The 20,405-nt window shown below is 37.9% G+C and overlaps 1 protein-coding gene across 1 annotated transcript in view; it reads left to right on the top strand.

Moving 5' to 3' along the window:
- Window positions 1-20,405, top strand: part of LOC129775278 (RAC serine/threonine-protein kinase) — a 41,101-nt gene that overhangs the window by 3,157 nt on the left and 17,539 nt on the right. Inside the window, exons 2-4 of the mRNA XM_055779799.1 lie at window positions 17,746-18,524; window positions 18,587-18,784; window positions 18,853-19,004. Coding sequence (XP_055635774.1) covers window positions 17,982-18,524; window positions 18,587-18,784; window positions 18,853-19,004 — 893 coding nt within the window. The 5' untranslated portion in view covers window positions 17,746-17,981. The remainder of the gene's footprint in view (window positions 1-17,745; window positions 18,525-18,586; window positions 18,785-18,852; window positions 19,005-20,405) is intronic.

The following is a 20,405-nucleotide window of genomic DNA, read 5'->3' as shown; positions in this document are numbered from 1 at the left end:
TGCCACAAATTGAAGATATGGATACGGATCACATGTAGTTTCAGCAGGACGGCGCCACGTGCCACACAACACGACCGAACATGGTCATATTGCGAACGAAATTTGAGGGACGCATAATTTCGCGTTTTGGTGATGCCAATTGGGCGTCCAGATCAAGCGATTTGAACCCGCTAGACTTTTTTTTGTGGGGTTATGCGAAAGACCGTGTCTATGCCAACTCTCCGCAAACTCTTGAACATTTGAAAGACAACATTCGTGAAGTTATGACCGAGATACCGCCCCATATGTATCGAAAATTACCTGTTGCGGATCAAGGTGTGCGAGGAAGCCCTAGGTGGACATTTGAATGATGTTGTATTTCACACATAATGGCATAAACCAAACTTTAATTTGAAATAAAAGTTTCATCGAAATTCGAATTCTAAGTGGGTTTATTTCAATTTACTTTCGGAATTTAAAGTTGGAAAACCCTGTACATTCCCGTTTTCTAATCTCTACAGAGTGCAGATGCACTGGATGTTAGAGCAAAGGCTGCTTTTGCAAATCGACTAATCAGAACGCATGATTTCCATTCGTTGAGATTCAATTTGTCTATGACGAGCTGGACTCGTAATTTCCGTTCAAGGGGTAATTGCATGATTTATATTATTTTATTCAATGTTTTGTATTGTTATGGAGTGCCCAAATCGATTAACGCAAAAATCTCATAAATCCATAATGAAATGATTGAGTAATAAGCGTTTGAAATTGAACATTTTCACAATGCGATCGATTTTCGTTTTCCAATTTGTACTCCCAACATATGTCCCCGAAAGACGTAATCCTACATCAAAATATCTTCAGAAATGCACGTCAGGCAAACAAATATTGATAATTAAATGATTTTTAAAACTGAACCGAAAATTCTTTTTTTTCGTAAAAACTCAACGTATTTCAACTTACTCCATGTTTTCCAACTCTGGGGTTAATAGATAATAGTCAGAAATTCGACTAGAAAGTAATCACATATTGTAGAAACTCCGAAAACAAATCATATATATTTTTATTTTCTTATTTTGTAACTGGCAGTCTTAGTCAGTCAGCACTTTCCTATCAAAAAGTTCGACGTCGGTTCCTAAGAACCGCATTGGTTTTGGATTTCCCGTTCAGAACATCACACACTGTGGGTTTCGAAAATTTAATAACTCGAACGGAGACGGAATTTTCGTTTTGAGCGTGCAGGATTTAATCCCAACGCCACGATGGGAGGAAATGATCTTATCCTGAAAATCAGAACCTACTGTGATTCTACATACTCTTAGCTTGATTCAGTGAAATTTTGAAAAAGGCTCAATGGCAGTGTTTTCCATCTGTCCGGTTTTTTCATGTTCAATCTATATTTAATACTAGCTGATCCTGCGAACTTCGTCTCGCCGAATATTGATTTTTTGATATAAATACTCTCGAACATTCACTTTTTTTTACTAAGCGAACGTTCGTGAACGAATACTACAAAATAAGTTGGACGATTCCTACCTCGGGGTTTGCGCTTTTGCCTTCCATTTCAATTTATATACAGGAAAACCTGCTTTTGTGTGGTTTTTTGTGCGATTTTTTTGTACGGTTTTGGAAAAGAAGCATATTTGGCGAAGTTATCGGCCAATTAGTTTTTTTTTTTCAAATTGTGTACCGAATACGATTTTTTAAAACTACTGGTGAAGTTTCGCTCGATTTTTTATGCGATTTTTTGTGCGGTCCCTATACTCCGCACAAATAAGGTTTGCCTGTAGATAGAAAATATAGGAATGCGTTATTTTACCTGAAAATCCATTTCCGCTTTCGAACAAAAATCAATTTCGTAAGCGCAAATATCGAATGGACTAACAACGCTGATCATGATGTGATTGTAAAATAATTGGGAATTAAATTTTCCTTCCTCAGAGTTTTCCGAAAATTTTCTTTCTCTCCGCTATATTGATCTACGAAAAGAGACGAATATAACAAAATAAAGACGGCTCGAATCGGACCATTCCTTCCTCGGGTTTTGCGCTTAGCAACACATTTGTCCTTCTATTTTTATTTATATAGATAGAAGATATAGGAGTGCGTTATTTCGCCTGAAAATCCATTTCCATCTTAAACAAAGGTAAATTTCGTTAGCGAAAATAACGAATGGACCAACAACGCTTATCATGATGTCATTTTCGAACATATGGAAATTCAATTTTCCAAATGTTCCGACCTTTCTTCAGAGTTTTCCGCAAAATTTACGATTTCTCTCTCCGCTATATTGAATTATGGGCTGAGACCAACACAACAAAATGTAGATGGCTCAGATCGGACCATGCCTTCTTTCAAGTTTTGCACATTTGGTCTTCCATTTTTATTTATATAGAGCAATTCCAAATGAAATCGACAAATGACAAAACATGAGTATTTGTGATTCGAATGAAAGTTTGTATTCCGTTTGAGTTTTAGGAAATATGAGTTTTCCGCAGTATTTGGGAATTTTTTGACTCAAGTGTAACTTTCGAAAAAGGCGTATCGATTTTAGAGAAATCTTTGATATTTTAAATCTCAAAAACTATGAGCCCTACCGAAATAGTGTCTTAGAAAAAGTTATAGAGTATTGATGGCCAAACATAAAAAAAAATATTTTTATATTCGTTATTAACGTTAACTTTATTTCATAAAAACGTGACCTGTTTTCTGATTTGGCACCCTTCCTGAAAGACGTAGTTCTACGCCAAAAATACATTAATTTGCAATCTGGGGCTGTCCACATACCACGTGGGCAGAAAAAGCACGATTTTAGGATCCCCCTTCCCCTCCGTGGACAAGCGTGGACATTTACATACCCCTCCCTCAGTTGTCCACGTGGACATTTTTCCTTATTTTTTTAGAATAATTGAGGAAATAACTGAATTGCACATGAATTAAATTTTATTCCCATTTAGGTTTATTTTGTTTCAAAGTACAAAATTATAATTATAAGCTGTACCCTGCCTCCACGCTTTGCTATGCACAGAGTTGCAAAACAAAGCATATGTTTCATATGAGTTTAATTGTGAAATACTTGTAATACTTAGTTTTTCTATTATCTGCGAAGATATACAGGCTATCTGGTTTGCCAACACGGAAATGCGCAATATACAGTAGAACAATCCGCATCCGAATATAAAACACACAATTCCACAATTGATCTTGAGCAACGCCAATCGAATAAAAATAGATGGATTTAAAATCATTATCGGACACAATTTTAGCTTTCGATTTACCAAGAAAAGAAAATTGCAAGAAAATGTGTTGCTATCACATAAAATACATATTCAATACTAAAAAATTAATTAACGTTCACAGATTTATTTCAGAAGTATGCTTATTGACGTAGGACTTTGTCTTTCATTTCTATACTGGAGTGTAAATTCAAAGTTTCGAAAACGAAAGCGTTACGCCAGAGAACTAGATTTGGAGCGTTAATAGTTTCTAAACAACTGAACGAAATGGTATGATAAACACTTCATTCGAAAAATAAAATGTCTACGCGTTATATACGTGTTACTTTTTGATCCAAAAACTTGTTTCAATAGCCTTAAAATTGCTTTCAAAACAATTGTTTGAAATTGTTGACAAGACATGGCTAAAAAAGATAAAGTGTTTTTGGTTTGCTTTTAAGGTTTCTATAGATTTAAAAAATATATTCCAAATAACAAACCAATCAACCTGATTATTTCGCTTCCATTTGATTCATAGAAAGTTTCAGTAGAACTATTTTCTACAGCGATATTCTCTATCGAATGAAAAATTATCCTTCAATTTTGAATTAGGAATATTTCATGAAATAATGAAAGCACAGCAAATCGATGCCCGAGACTGCCCACTGCAAACTTGAAAATATTCTATAAAAAGTTCAGTTGTTGTTTTACGAATGCATTGTTTTATAACATAATTACAGTGTTTCAAAAATCACTCATAATTTTCGATGTCGCATTCTGCTCTTCTATTTGTTTGTCGAGTGTAGTTCTTTTCCCACTCCTGAATACGATACTTTTCCGCCATAGTTCGGGGAATTTTCAGAGGGTACTAATAGCGTATTCAAAATATTTTCAATATAATAGGAGTACCGGGTAAGTTTCTTCGTTTTTTCAAAAATTAATGCTTTATTCTGCAAAAATTGTACAAATTTAATATTCAAAGAATTGCGCATCGCTAGTCATAACTTTTTCCCATCTTTCTGGCAATTCCCTTTGCGGAAATAATCGGCTAACCACGAATCGATCCATAGTTTGACTTCATCAAAATTGGAGAAGTGCTGGTCAACCAGACATCAATGTTGCATCAATCGAATAAGGTAGTAATCGGACGGAGCAATGTCTGGAGAATACGGCGGGTGGGATAGGACCTCCCATTTCAGCGTTTCCAAGTATGTTTTGACCGGTTTCGCGACATGCGGCCGAGTATTGTCTTGCTGCAAAATAACTTTATCGTGTCATTGTTCGTATTGTGGCCGTTTTTTCTTCAGTGCACGGCTCAAACACATCAATTGTCGTCGGTAGAGGTCCCCCGTAGTAGTTTCATCCGGTTTTAGCATTTCATAGTACACCACACTCAGCTGGTCCCACCAAATAGACAGCATAACATTCTGGCCGTGAATATTCCGCGCGGGCGTCGATGTTGATGCGTGGCCGGGTTATCCATACGTTGCCCGACGTTTAGGATTGTCGGAATGGACCCTCTTTTCATCGCCAGTAACGATTCGATGCAAAAAACCCTTTCTTTTATGCCGTTGGAGCCTCCTTTTACAGTAAAATGATCCTGTTATTCGGGCAATTGACAACATCCCCAAAACAAAAATTCTGTGTAGCAGACTGTAAAAAAACGAAATTGAATTCAACCAAAGCGAATCATAAACCCACAATATGGCATCGGACGATAGTGATCATTTTCTCCAAGAAGGCAGATCCGAATCTTTAACAGATTTTTCTATTTCGGACAGCTCCTGGAATCAGATGTCTTCGGGATCTGGTAACTAAGACAGCCAAAGGGCTGCCATGAAGTGTAGAAGCGTGTTAAGAGGGCTGATCTGCATTTTTCAAAATTGAGTTCAACCACAACGAACCAGGTGTAACGCATTCCCAAGTCAATTTATTTTCAATTATTGAGATATTATTTTGTCAAAATCAGCAAAAGTGAGTCAATATATACATTGGGTTGGGGAAAAAGAAATGTCGTATTTCTGATCGAAATTTAACGCTTTATTTAACATACTTTAAATTATCCAATTTAAATCAAATATGCGCCGTTTTGTTCGCAAACTTGTTGCCATTTAGAAGGCAACTTCATTATCCCTCCCCCCTCTTATAAAACCCTCCTTATTTGCGAAAAACTCAGACAGACAGTTTTCGCAAGCCTCTTTTGAGGCACTTAGTATCACCAAGAGCGTTTTGCATGTACCGGAAGAGATGATTATCACTTGGAGCCAGGTCCGGATACGGTGGGTGCAATAGGACATCCCATCCGAGCTCCAGTAGCTTCTGGCGGGTCACTAAAGATGTGTGAGGCCGGGCGTTGGCCTGGTGGAAAACAACACCATTCCTATTGATCATTTCTGGCCGCTTCTGGTCAATCGCCTGCTTCAAACGGTCAAGCTGCTCTCAGTAGAGAACCGAGTTGAGGGTCTGGCCATAGTTGAGCAGCTCATAGTGGATGATTCACTTCCAATCCCACCAAACACACAGTAAAACCTTCCTGGCAGTCAATCCGGGCTTGGCGATGGTTTGGGTCGGCTCACCGCGCTTCGACCAGGACTTTTTTCGCTTCAGGTTGTCGTACGTGATCCACTTTTCATCACCAGTCACCATCTTCTTCAAAAATGGGTCGAGTTCGTTCCGTTTCAGCAGTGCTTCGCAGGCGTTGATTCGATCTAAAAGATTTTTTGCGTCAACTCGTGTGGCACCCATACATCCAGCTTTTTTTGGAATCCAATCTTCTGCAAATGGTTCCGATCGGTTTTATGGTCTATACCCAGTTCCTGGCCAATCTAGCGAGTGCTCACATGCCGGTCTACTTGGATGATTGGGAGTTGGAGGTTGGGAGTTCCAACCCGATACCATTCATAAAATTAGTCAAAAGCCGTTACAAAATACTAATGTGTTGTGTAATAATGTTAACACTTTGGCGTCCGGCGACACCACAGTGGTTACGTGCGCATAGTAGCTCAGTGACTGGTAACAGCATTTTACTATCGTTTGAATTCTGTTGGGGTTTTGTTTAGGTAACAATAACTTACACACGCCAACAAGTTTTATGTTTTTATAAGTAGAGTTTCGAAACTAATGTTACTTCAAACTTAAATACATTTTCTTGAATTTCAATATACTGTTTCTCGAATAAGTCGGCCGAATGTTTTTCAATGTTTTTACTAAAATTAAAACCCACCGAGAAGTAGAACATTTTTTCGATGATTAGCCGCATGTACATATAATGGGAGAATATGGACAGGTTTGTAATATTTACGTATGTATATCTTCATAATTTCATAAAAGTAGGGGAACAGGGTTGAGAACTTATGGAAACTAACGATGAGATTAGTAAAACTTAACAATTTATAATTTACCGATAATGTCGAGAACGGGCGGCGACAAGCCAAATAATCCGAATTAGCGGGGCCGGCGCCAAGCGAATATTTTTTCACGAAGCGAGCGGACGTCAAAGTGTTAATAGCTAGCATGTACTTGGTTCGCACTGGCTGCAAAAAGAATGAAGTTTTGCGTGTCTAGCGACAACATAATTTTGGTTCTATTCATTTCCCTAAAGGTTCAGAATCAGGAATTGAAGAAGATGTGTGCTTACAGCATGAAAGGGAGTATTATGTTTGACATCCTGTTTGTACCACGTGAGCGAAAAAATGATAGATTTGATCAGACACAGTTAGTGGGAGCCCAAACTTCAAATTGAAATGTCTCAAAATAATGTTTTTGGCCCTTGGTTCGTTTTGGCAGAACCCCGACCATATACAGGATTAGTTGCAAAACAATATACATATAATTATATACAGTGGAAAGAAATCAGAGACTGTATATAATCGAGTCCGCTCTGTAATTGTAAAATATATTGAAATTCAATTTTTCCGAATTTTCCAACCTTCAGAGATTTCCGAAAATTTTTCGATTTTTCTCTCCGTCATATTGAATTATGGGCCCAAACAAATACAACAAAATGAAGATGGCTCAAATCGGACCATTCCTTCTTCAAGTTTTGTGCTTAGCAATACATTTGGCCTTCCAATTTTATTTATATAGATTTAGGGGGAAAATCCTCGAAAAACTATTGAAGTTGTCGTATACGATAAATTAATATATAAATTGTTGATTTTTTCAGTGATGACGAATTATCCAATAATGGACTCCCCCTGATATTTAATGCAATTGATTGGATCAACCAATTTACAAACTCAAGAGCCAGGATCAAATTCAATTGTGTCTAACAGCAGGACATGTTAATGGGCCACTTCACACAACACTATCTAATTAACGGACGATATGTGTACACTAGGGTGCCAATGAAAATGGTCATCTCTAGTTTCAAAAAGTTACCCCATAAAAATGTTCACCACCTCGAAAAAACACCCTATGCAAAATATCAGCTCAATCGGACTTAAGGGAGAGTGGGGCAAAGCGGTCAAAGTTTGAGTTCTTTGAAAATCCTAAAATCACCCAAGGGGAGAGTAAAGGATCTAGTGGAACGACACTTTTTTTCGGAATACGAGACGAAACGTACGGTTTTGGGTACCAATAAAAATAGTTATCTCGATTTTTCATTCGGAACTCGCTGCGAAATGTTGATTTGCCCTATGCAAAATATTAGCTCATTCGAACTTCACAGTGTGTCATTAGTGTCACAGACTTTAAAATTTGGGTTTTTTTTTTGAAAAACCAAAAATCACCGAAAATCGGGGTTTTTTTTAAAAAAAAGGTTGATGCCAAATGTCTTAAAATTGCATTACTCGTCGAGATTTACGTAAAAAAAACTTTTTTTGGCGCTTAATCGTTTTTCCGTCTGAAAAGACGACTTTTGAAAAAAATTTATTTGGGATAACTGTAAATCTCGACGTTTTATGCAATTTTAAGATTTTTTTTTATCCAAAATATATATTTTTATTAAGGCTCATATAGCGTCAGCCTAACGGGGCCGGGAGTTCAATATTTCGACAATGTTTGCTTACAACTATGTTAGTAATATGTAAACCGATTACTCGCGGTTGGCTCGAGGTTAGTATTACAAGTGTTCTCATAATTGGTATGTTGCAGTCTTCGATGCTCTGTACGTGTGCTCGACACGGGATACTTCCTATTGGGATGCAGCTGACCATTAATCAGCAACGCCCCCCTAGTCTGTACCCCATATCTAGCGTGGTGCGTCTAATTTTAAGATATTTGGCAATTTTAAGATATTTGGCATCAAAACAAATTTTTGAAAACCCCGATTTCCGTTGATTTTTCGGTTTTCAAAAAACTCAAATTTTAACGTTTGCCACACTAATAAATAAAGTTCGAATAAGCTAATATTTCGCATGGGGTATATTATCGTGCAAATCAACATTTCGCAAGCAACATGTTCCGAATGAAAAAGCGAGATAACTATTTTTATTGGCACCAAGAACCATACTTTTCGTTCCGTATTCCGAAAAAAAACTAAATCCCAGAGCGTCAATTTTTGATATTTTTTTTTTCGAGATGACACTAGATCTTGACGTTTCATGCAATTTTAAGACATTTGGCATCAAATTTTTTTTTCAAAAACCCCGATTTCCTTTACGGCCCTCTTGGGTGATTTTTCGATTTTCAAATAACTCAAACTTTGACCGCTTCGCGCCACTCTCCCTTAAGTCCGATCGAGCTTATATTTGGCATAGGGTGTTTTTTCGAGGTGGGGAACATTTTGTATAGGGTAGTTTTTTGAAATTTTAGGGTCGATTTTTTCCCATACATTCATTGTCACTCTAGTGTACACCGTTTGACCCACCTAAGCAAATCGCCTAATATTTCCAAACCAATACGGTCTAAATAAAAAATGTCACATTGTATACTTAGCTACACTTGTTTTCTCTCAATCAATAATGTTTAATCATTATATCAAGCTTTAAACTACCAAATATATCATAAAATAAAATAGACGATTTTTAGACATTAAAATTTTATGCGGGGTGATTTGGACCGTCTGTGGGGTGATTTGGTCCAGTGTGTGTTTCATCGAAAAAAACATACTTATGTTTATGTAAAGAATTTTGGAATAATGTTACAATCAGTAACAGTGTTTTGGGATCGATACCAGGTATCTTGGCCAGATTCTAGACCAGAAAAATTGGATTGAGATCATCTCGAATTCTGCATGGATTTTTTCACTGTTGTTCGAGTATTTTCAAACACTTTCGATGCTTGTTCAAAGAAAATCCGTTCTTGATGGCCTGCATTGTTCTTTCAAGCTCCTCCTTCTCCCAACGTTATCTGCCCATCCTCTTTTTGTAATTCAGCGGCATCTGGAATCAATTAGACCAAAGAAAAGCCTCAAACCTGTAGGACCAATTCACCCCACAAAAACGTGTCCATGTCACCCCACACAACATGCAAAAATAAAAATGCTATTAATTTAATTTATTGTTATCAAACTTACAGTTTCGCTGCATCAAATTGTTCCTCTTAACCTTAAAACCACGGGAAAAACCTTAAAACCACGATCGGAAAATTCACATTTTTTGACAATCAAAGTGCTCGCTGTGTTCATGTTACCATTTCCTTCCACTTGTCGAATTTTACCAAAGTTTTTTGCGTTAGTTACATACAGTTCATTAATGAAAGAAGATGACATATTAAAAAAACCAAGTTGAGCCGTACTTTTCGAGATAATGGGGTGGTCCAAATCACCCCGTATGTCCAACTCACCCCGTGTTACCCTATTGAACGCGACCATTCAATGGGACTATTTCTGAAAATCGTATAAATATACAAAAGCTTATGCGAGTATACCGTTCAATGGCCAGAAAGCCGAGTAAACACACGTGTGTGTAATGTGCACGTAAATTCATTGGTTACTTGGCAAAATACTCCGCTCCGTTCATCCACACCCAAAATTAAAAGTATATTTTTGTTTTTGTTTTTTTCAATTCTAGATTAAGCCTTATGATTCTTGTTATAAGATATAAACAGCAAAAATCTGTGTCCGATGTAACTGATGATTATTTATAATTTCTCAATTCATCTCGTTGTGAGTTTTATATGCTATTCATCGATATTATTCAAACGTTTCCATTTTCCAAAAGTTTCTTGGCAATGAAAGGTAGTTCTGTACATTCGCATGCAAGCTACGATCTCATCGTCAGGACACAGCGTATTCGTATTGTCTAGGTTAGGGATTGACACTGTGCACAATTGTTTTTTTTTCCTGTAAAATTGAATGTGAGTTCTGAACGATGGGCCATTTGTGTTCGTTCATAGTTTGTTACAATTACGAGTCCACTATCATGTACATTCTGGTAATTGGTAACAATTGGTCTGATATGTTGAAGACGAATCCGCCGATCTTCAACTTATTAGTAACACAAACAACGCATAGACTTTAGACGTGCTCTCGCCGCTGTGTATAAATACGACAATGTGCATGTCCTCTTGTGCTCCACATAGGATTTGCGAAAGAAAGCGTCAGCGTACGATTCCTTTCTCACTGTTTGCCAATCACATAACGATGGTGGCGCGCGCAGAATAAGAAAAATTGAAAAATAGAGGCGAATGAACTGAAAAGTTTAAACCCTCTTAAAGCCAAAAGAAGAAGAAGAAGGAAATTGTAAAAAGAGAGTCATCTTAACTTCTATCAATTCGTTCGCTTAGACAGACATCTCTCTTCGCTTAAACATTTTGATTCCACTGCCAAATGATTGACTTAACACATAGTCATATATGACGTTGTGTCAACAAGAGGTTAGACGACAGGTCGTTCATATTCAGGATCAGACATTCTAGAACAAAATATTGGACATTTTTTCGATGTATGTTGGGTCAAAAGAACTTAGAACAAGACCATTCCATTTTAGGGTGGCCCGTAAAAAAAATTTTCCCCTCAAAAATTTCTTCGACATTTCAGATTCAAGCCAATTGGCTAGTCTTCTTTGGAAGAAATATTTTGGCATAACATCTTTACAATGTCACGTACCAATCAAATTCTCGATGAACACCATTTTTGCAGGATAGTTGTCCGACATTCTTGTATCTAGTCGGGTCCTGTCGTGCTCGGATCCGGAAGCTCGAGGTCTGGAAAGTAGGCTTCCGTAGCGGCGATGACCTCCTCATTCGACTCAAATTTTTGCCCGGCGAGAGACTTTTTCAAGTTTAGAAACAAAAAAAGTCGCACAGGGCCAAATCTGGAGAATACGGTGGATTGGGCAGCAGTTCGTAGTGCAATTCGACCAATTTGGCCGTGGCGATGGCCGTTTTTTTCTGCAATTCGGCGTCGAATCGACCCAATAATTCGGCATAGTAGAGCCCTGTGATCGTTTTGCCCTTCTCCAGGTAGTCGATGTAGATTACACCTTGTGAATCCCAGAAAACGGTGGCCATCACCATTCCGGTCGATAGGGCAGTTTTCGTCTTCTTCGGAGCACGTTCGCCGGGTGAAGTCCACTGTTTCGACTGTTCCTTGGTCTCTGGTGCGTACCAGTGGATCCATGTTTTGTCGACGGTAGATATGGGCAAATCAGCTCATCATGGTGAGCGGCTCAGAGCCGTTCAGTTCATACAAGTGAGCTGATCGTTTGGAACAGCTCATCAGCTCAGTAAAATTTTTCGGTTGTTTACACAATTGAATCAGGAACGTATCTTTGCTTTAGTGATAGTATGCAAACTCCCATACATTCTAATATAGAAAAATATTTTATATTATAATGTTAATTCCATATGTTTTTTTCTCATGTTCTATCCGTTTTTATAACGTGACTTATGAATGTTCGTAATGAGAATGGATCAGAAGAAACGTGCATCGTCGATGTTGTTATTTAAAATAACAATTTAATAGAATCCAAAACCTACTATAATATATTATTTTATATCTGTCTTTTCACCCATAATTTTATTTAAAAATCGCTGTAAAATATAGCTATAAAGGTAGTTCTTCGGGAGGTGACATACGGTGCCTTTCAAATATTATGATTGCTAGAAAAAACAAAAGTCGTTGTTGATTGTTTGAACTTCCAAACAATAAGCAGCATGGAGTTTGCAGAGCATTAATTAACATAATGACGGATTGTTGATATTCAAATTCAAGATAAATTATCTGATTTTTCTGTTATTTTAGTACAAAAAGAATTAAACGTTTATAGTAAGATAATCATTTATTTTATTCATTTTCTCTATTCGTTTCTGTTTACATATTATGGTTAAGGAATAAAATCTGTGAAATGTGCTCCGGTGATAAACTACTCCTCTTCTCTGTTACTATCTGGCCAGCCTTTGAAAACAGTCTTTCACAAGGAACAGAAGTCGACGGAATGCATAGACGTTTTCTTACTAACTCATAATGTTTTGGATATACTAGCTCTCTGGCTTTCCACCATACAAGTGGATCATCTTTTCTGGCAAGATATGGCTCTGCAAGATACTTATCTAGCTCTACTATCGATGCTGATGATGGATCCTGCCTTCCCTGAATCATCAATACAGTCTCCTCGAATTCCTGCCATAAAGATTGAACGGTTTCTGTGGTATCATTCATTGGTTCACCCTGCGTTTCATTTACTTCTACCCTTCTGCTTTGTCGTAATTTCCTTATAACGGATTGAAAAGCATGTTGAAACTTATAATCATCTCCGAATGCTTGCTGCTTGAAACGCGGGTCTAACAGAACTGCTTGAGATCTTAATTCACTCTCTTCTATTGAGCCAAATCTTTTCTGTAGACTTACTACAAGTTCGTTTCTTAATATCTTCACACTTTGTGAGAGAGCAGCTTCTGAAAATGTACCCATTTTCCGCAACATAATGCGGTACAACACACATGTTTTGGAAAGAGATACATTTTGTTCTGATGATATCTTAACAGTTACCTCATAGAATGTTCTCAAAACATTTACACTCTGTTCCACTACTTCCCAATCAGAACTATCTAGAGCAATAGTTGAGTTCAGCAAAGCCAAGGTAGAAACTATTGTTTCTTCATTAAGTAATACGGACATAGGACGAGTTCCAACGAGTTGAAACATCTTGCTTGAGCTGCAGTGCTGCTTTATTCAACGTTTTCTGCATGTCGATTAATTTCGATAATGCAGAAGAACTTTTTTTTAAATATTGAACAATGAGTTCTACTTTTTCAATTACTACCTTGATTGATTGATTTCTGAACAACTAAATTCAGTGAGTGAGCATAGCAATTTAAGTGTCGAACATTCAAGAAAGAGGCTGCGGTATTCATATTTGAAGTGTTATCCGTAACAATAGCGGTTATTTTGAAGTCAATGTTGAATGATTTCAAAACATGCTTTATCCACGAACCAATATTTTCACCTGTATGTTTTTCCTCAAATTCAGAGCATTCAAGCAGATAAGATCTTAAGACTCCACTTCGATCTATGAAATGAGCCGTCAAAGCTTTAAAACTTTTATTATTTATGTTGGTCCAACCATCACTAGTCAGGCTAACCGCTGTAGTATGTTGTAAATCTTCTTTCATTTTTATTAGAACCTCATTATGCGAAGCAGGCAACAAGCTGTTTGTTAGTGCCTGCTCGGTAGGGTATACGTTGGACAAAGCATGTGAATATTTTTTTTAAATTCAACATCTCCTACGAGCGAAAACGGATGATATTTTATACATATCATCTTCAACAGCTGCGAGTCTAGAGATCTGCTTTTAAGGATAGATATTGGTCGGTGGACGTCAATAAACTTAGTCATTGACGGAATCTGGGAAGTCTGTGGCGTCGAACCCAGTGAAGCCAAACTTCTTCCAGAAGTTTCGCGAACGTCTCTGTCGATGTCACATGTACCGGAGCTAGATATATTTCCAGTCTGCAGATGACTATCTGGAAGACTATCCCTTTCGTCTGCCGCTCTTGCTTCGTTACTACCACAGGATGGAGTAATGGTCCCCGTCGCCATAATTCGCTCAAAGAATACGAATGGATGCTTTCCTTTTAAGTGCCGTTTCATATTACCGGTCGATCCGTTCGACGTCGAAATCAAAGAGTGGCAATAGCGACATTTTGCTTTGCCACCGTCCTTCGTTAGTCTTCCTCTGGTAGACATGGTGATAAAATCTGAAAGAAATACCAAAGCTCAGTAAAAAAGATACTAATTTCAAATGGAATTCATTCTCAGATACTTTTTCAGAAAAGATTTATAAAAGCAACCAACGAAAAATGGTCCAAATATGTATTGGAATACGATACCACAGCGTCTCTCACTGAAATGAAATTTGAATCTGTTTGGAGTGATGAAAATTTATAACAACTTGTTTTTTCTGAAAATTTGTAACAACCTTCTTGTTTCAAACGAAAATACGAAAAATATCGTACTTCAGGTATATTCCTCCCTTTCAGACTAGAAAAATTATTTCATAATGCATTTATGAATTATAAATAATATCCTCACACTTTTATATACGATATACGGCACAAGACGAAAACGAAACTACTCTTGCACCGAAAATATGACCGCTTATTTGATGCGTTTGAGAAAAATGTGTCTATTTTTTTATCTAAAAAAAGAAAGAATAATATGATTATTTAAGATATGTAGTTACATCTCATGAAGTATTTCACTTGCCTATATTTGCTTTCAGCGAATAAAGAATGCTAAAAAAACTTTTTTGAATAAAACTCTCGAGCGAACTTTTTTAACCTCTAACCATGGGCAAGAAAAATATGCGAATAATTTCAGGCAATCCGCGATGATAGATGTACAGCGTTGACATCTGGTAGCGATATCCGCGATGACAACGGTACGGTGTCGACATCTGGAAACGACATTAATTTTTTTGAGATAAACTACTCTCTCAGATTGGCCGGCCCGAAGGCAGTTACAAATTGTTAAAATTTGAATGAATATTACAACTTGGCGTTATTGAAATACTTGAAGCACGTTGTTCTGACCCTAACTTAACCTATAAATTTTACGATATTCCCATTATAATATAAAATTATCTTCAGACATATTTTTATATGAAATTTATTATCACCTGAAAATAACGTGTTCTTCATTCACATTGATTACTAATTTGATACGGAGAACCTAATTCAAAGTGTGTGTATTATTATCATTCACGCTTCATCAACTCCTAAATCGAAGCTCAATGCCATCAACGCAAATTCATTTAGTAAAGTAAATTAATCTCTATCAAATTAGGTCGCATTATCATTATTAAATTGTTAAAAGTAGAATAAAAAATTACTTTATGTCATTTGATTATTTAAAACTCGTAGTATTGATCATTACATAACAATTTTGTATATAAATTTCCTTATATTACGTTTAGATTTATTATTATATCAAAAACAATTTTTGCTAAATATTTTTCCACCTCTTGCAAAAAAGGGGACGCAATTACCACGTGTACATGTTTTATACGGACAAGCTAATTTTCATTCATTACCTTCATTCGCTTATTCCACCTGAAAATCCGTTATCATTTTTGCTTCACAACAACGTAATACGAAGCACAATCCCGTCACCTTAAATGAATGAAGAGGAACAAACAAAAACAAACTGACGTCATATCACGAAGAGCGGGAGACAGATTATTCTTTCCCATCGCACAACTCACACTCTCTGCAGCTCTGCCACTCCACAGCTCAGCAGCTCTTCAGCTCAACCGCTCAGCAGCTCAACAACTCAGCAGCTCACCAGCTCAGCTGCTCTTCAGTTCAACAGCTTTTCAGCTCAGCAGCTCAACAGCTCAACAGCTCCGATATGAGTTGCGTTTTTTTATTGCGAGCCGATCCGGATCAGCTCACTGTGATGAAGCGATTCGGATGAACAGCTCATGAGGGGATGGCACATCTCTAGTCGACGGTTACGAAACGACGCAGAAACTCCTTCGGATTGTGCTTAAACAGCGTCACACACTGCTCTGAAGTGGTCTCACGGTTGCGCTTGTTGTCCGGTGTGAGCAAACGCAGCACCCCTCGCTTTTTCATGCCCAAAGTTTCATGCAGGATATGACCCACGCGGTCTTTTGAGATGCCTACTGTTTCAGCTATCTCGCGCACCCTCAATCGGCGGACTGCCAATACGAAATCGTGGATTTTTGTCACGTTTTCCTTTGTGGTAGCCGTTTTCGGGGCACCGATGTGCGACCTCGTCGAAACTCATTAAACCAATTTTTGACGGTCGCCATCGAAAGGGAAAAGTCACCGTATACAGAATCCAAGCGCGATTTCCATTCCGAAAACAAGAATCGAATCACCGACCAATATTGCTCTCAATCTTGTCGATCCATATAAGCGATCATTTTTGCCTGCCCAACAGATTACTAATACATATGCACACTGCAAGCGCCCTATGCTACTCGTGAGAGAATTATCATATTAAAAACATGAGAAAGTTTTGTTTACTCCGTTCCATTGACGTGGTTGTACCATTATTCTTCGGAACTTGTTCAGCTATTTCAGTGATATTTTGGCAGTTTTTTTTATCGCTTTATGATGAACCGAAAGAAGACTACGCGAGATTTGTTATAAAAAATATTATAGATTTGATTTTCTGGAAATGAGCTCCCTCGGTATGCCTTTTAAGGCTATCTACTGTGTACCATGCACGATAAATCGGAAAGATAATATTGGTCCGATTTATACTGAAAGGGTTCTCTCAGTTACCTTCTCAGGACACCCTCTTGATGTCCTGATTATGTCATCCTGTAGTGTACATATATCGGTTTAGGGTTCGTGTTTATGGAATTACATCACTTACCGCAGTGAAACCTGATTCTTACCTCTCCCCACTAACAACTATTTCTCCCTTGATAATCGCTAGGGAATCATGCTATAGAGGGGACCCTTCTGACTTTCGGGCGGCGAATATCATACTAACATTCCTACCCGTCCACTGATGACTGTAAGGACGTGGCCTGCGTCGTTATTGACTATTTGAAGCTCGAATTACCGAAACTTGCACAATGAGAATTATTTGCCACTCCCAAGCGTCATTCAGTATGTTCTTTGTACAATTTCGCTGGTTCAGGTCAATCACGGAGAGTTTATCGCCAATAAAGACTAAGATTTCTATAGGAGAGGCACCATTAGGCTTCAACATGATAACAAATTATACAACAAAACGGTGCATATTTGACCCAAATCAAACAATCTGACGCTTTTTAAATGAATTTTTGAATTTCACGCAAAAATAATGGATTTCTTTTTCCCCAACCTAATACAAACCAACCGTTAAATTTATCTCGAACACCCTGTGTGTATAAGTCTTTCGATATGTAACGTTGTATGTCGAAATTAGATTATTACTTTCTATATTCTTGCATAAAAATTTAGAATACTGTATCGAAACTGTTCAAATAATAAATACCCAACGCGACGATTTTATGTAAAAATCTCATACTGGAAGTACACATCATTTCAAAGCCCCAAGCAAGTCCTCCCCCTTCGATAAGAAGAGGGATTTTGTTTTGTATTTACCGACTGCATACGTACTAATCCGGTTTTGTCCGCTACGTATATATTGATTCACGTCAAGCGATGATTCAATAAACAATATTTTCCATATTTACTTTGCAGATCTAAACAACAACAACAACAGCGCCAGAGCCAGCCGTTGATTGAAACGAGACAGATTTTCATCGCATCACAAATTGCAGTTTGCCAACGTGTATGTGTCTGTGGTGACCGGTGAAAGTGCACGCTTGTGTGTCCCAAATCAACATCGCCTATCAAACCAGACATACCTCAACATTGTGACTTTACCAGTGCAATTTGGTGGCTTGCGACCAAAACCGCGCTAAAACTAGACTACGATGTCTTCAGCGGGGGACAGTAATCAACCACAGGCGGTGCCAATCTCGCAGCCTACTCGTGTCACCCAGCAACCGACGACACCCGCCCACGTGGTTAAGGAAGGTTGGCTGTACAAACGTGGTGAGCATATTAAAAACTGGCGCTCGCGTTACTTCATACTGCGAGACGATGGCACCCTTGTTGGTTACAAGAACCGACCCGATGCCTCCTTCCAAGCGGAACCGTCTAACAATTTCACAGTGAGGGGATGCCAGATTATGTCCGTCGATAGACCCCGCCCGTTTACGTTTATCATCCGAGGACTCCAATGGACAACCGTAATTGAAAGAATGTTTCACGTCGAGGAAGAAAAAGAACGCCAGGAGTGGGTCGAAGCGATTAGAAGTGTGGCCAACAGATTGACCGAAGCCGAGGCTTATCAAACGGGCTCACATTCGAACGAGGATGTGGAGATGGCATCCATCGCCGAAGATGAACTTTTGACAGAGAAGTTCTCCGTGCAGGGAACATCCACCGGCAAAATAAGTGGTAGAAAGAAAGTGGTCAGTAAATTTTCAACTTTAATATTTGCTTTCTTGTTGTGTTTAAAATTATTTAATTCTAGACCCTTGAGAATTTTGAGTTCTTGAAAGTTCTTGGAAAAGGAACGTTTGGTAAGGTCATCCTATGTCGTGAGAAGACCACCGCTAAACTTTACGCTATCAAGATTTTGAAAAAGGAAGTCATCGTGCAGAAGGATGAAGTCGCCCATACGATGGCAGAAAATAGGGTGTTGAAAAAGACTAATCATCCGTTCTTGATAGTACGTTTTTGTATGGTTACTTAAAAGATCAACATTTGTTTGATTCAGCATATCATTCGTCATTTCAGTCATTGAAATATTCGTTCCAAACTGTGGATCGCCTATGCTTCGTGATGCAATACGTTAACGGTGGCGAGCTTTTCTTCCACCTCAGTCGGGAACGTGTGTTCTCAGAAGAGAGAACCAGATTCTATGGAGCAGAAATAATATCGGCGTTGGGGTAAGTGCAGACAATTTCAAAGTTTCGATTAATTTGTTGAGAGATAACTCCTATGGTGGAAGCGCAGCAAATATATAAAAATAAAAGCAACTGACGCGCCGAAGTGTAGATTCATAACACAAACGGATGGGGGAAACAAATAAAGCTTGAACGTCAAAAACCGATGACTCAAGTGATTTTCATGGGGAAACCCAACATTCCAGCGAAGTAAACAAACAGCCATTTGTTACTTACACTTTTGGCGAATGGTGGTTTGGGCGGGTGAATTGACCGCGACATCGAGCGGAGTGGTGTTCGAGGGCGTAAATTTTGTTTTGGAATTTTTTAGTGTCTCTCTGGTTTAGTGTCTCGTGTCATGATAGACGCGAGTAACTCAACAAAACATAGCGTATTACACATGTGACACAAATCATGTTAAAATGCGATCGAAATGATGAGATATTTCCGATAGTATGGTTCTCTAAACATCCAGCTTTCAATGTAATCGGTTTGCGAGCCATTTATGTTTCCATTTTCTCTCGGTAATGTTCAATATAATGAAGTTTTTTTTTCAAAGTACACTGAAGTCGCTTTTTCGCGGTTTTAGGAATTTACGCGATTTTTTTTCTAAGCGGATTTCGAAATTTACGCGGTTTTTATTACGCCGCACGTAGCTACCGCGAAAAAAAATGTACTAATTGATGTGAAATAAGTTTGTTTTGTATCACTGATTAGTAGCTGAGAAATAAAAGGAAAAACAGATATCATGATTGTAGCATGCAAACAAATTCAGTTAATTGTATGGAATCAGAATATGGGTTGCATTTTAAACTAATAATTCACTGTTTGTTAGGTTTTTACACGGGTTATGAAATTTACGCAGTTTATTTTACGACTCCAGTATATTTCTAACGAAAAACTGAATGTGAGTCCCTAGGGACCGACACGGGGTTCAACATCCTAAATAATTGCCATGATCAAGTACTTAGCGTCATGCATAGAATGCCGGGAGCTTCGGGCTCGAGTCACGTTCAGGTCGGGGGATTTATCGACAAAGAAATTCCTTCCGGTATTCGCTGTGGTACAAGCCTATGCATAAGCTTGCCAAACCAGGAAAAATCAGATGAATTAATATTTTTAATTATTACTTAAATGTAGTGCACTTGTATGTTTTGTATACATTGATCTTCAATCAGAGAGTCAACGGAGTTTTTGCCTACACTTGAGTTCCTCCTAGATTTAAAGTCTCTAGTCGATGCAAGTTGGTTATTTTTTTTTTTTTTATTTAAATCGTTTATTTTTACAGGCTCAGTTACATAGGTTTAAAGGAGCCGAACTCCTTACTGTATTGTTACTAGTATATATATACATTTTTCCTTAATTCTAATGTTAATAATATAGGAAACCGATTACTCGCGGTCA

The sequence above is a fragment of the Toxorhynchites rutilus genome, chromosome 3, assembly GCF_029784135.1.
Source record: "Toxorhynchites rutilus septentrionalis strain SRP chromosome 3, ASM2978413v1, whole genome shotgun sequence".
Taxonomy (NCBI): domain Eukaryota; kingdom Metazoa; phylum Arthropoda; class Insecta; order Diptera; family Culicidae; genus Toxorhynchites; species Toxorhynchites rutilus.
The sequence above is the reverse complement of the archived record's forward strand: the minus strand, read 5'-3'. Positions and strand labels throughout refer to the sequence as shown.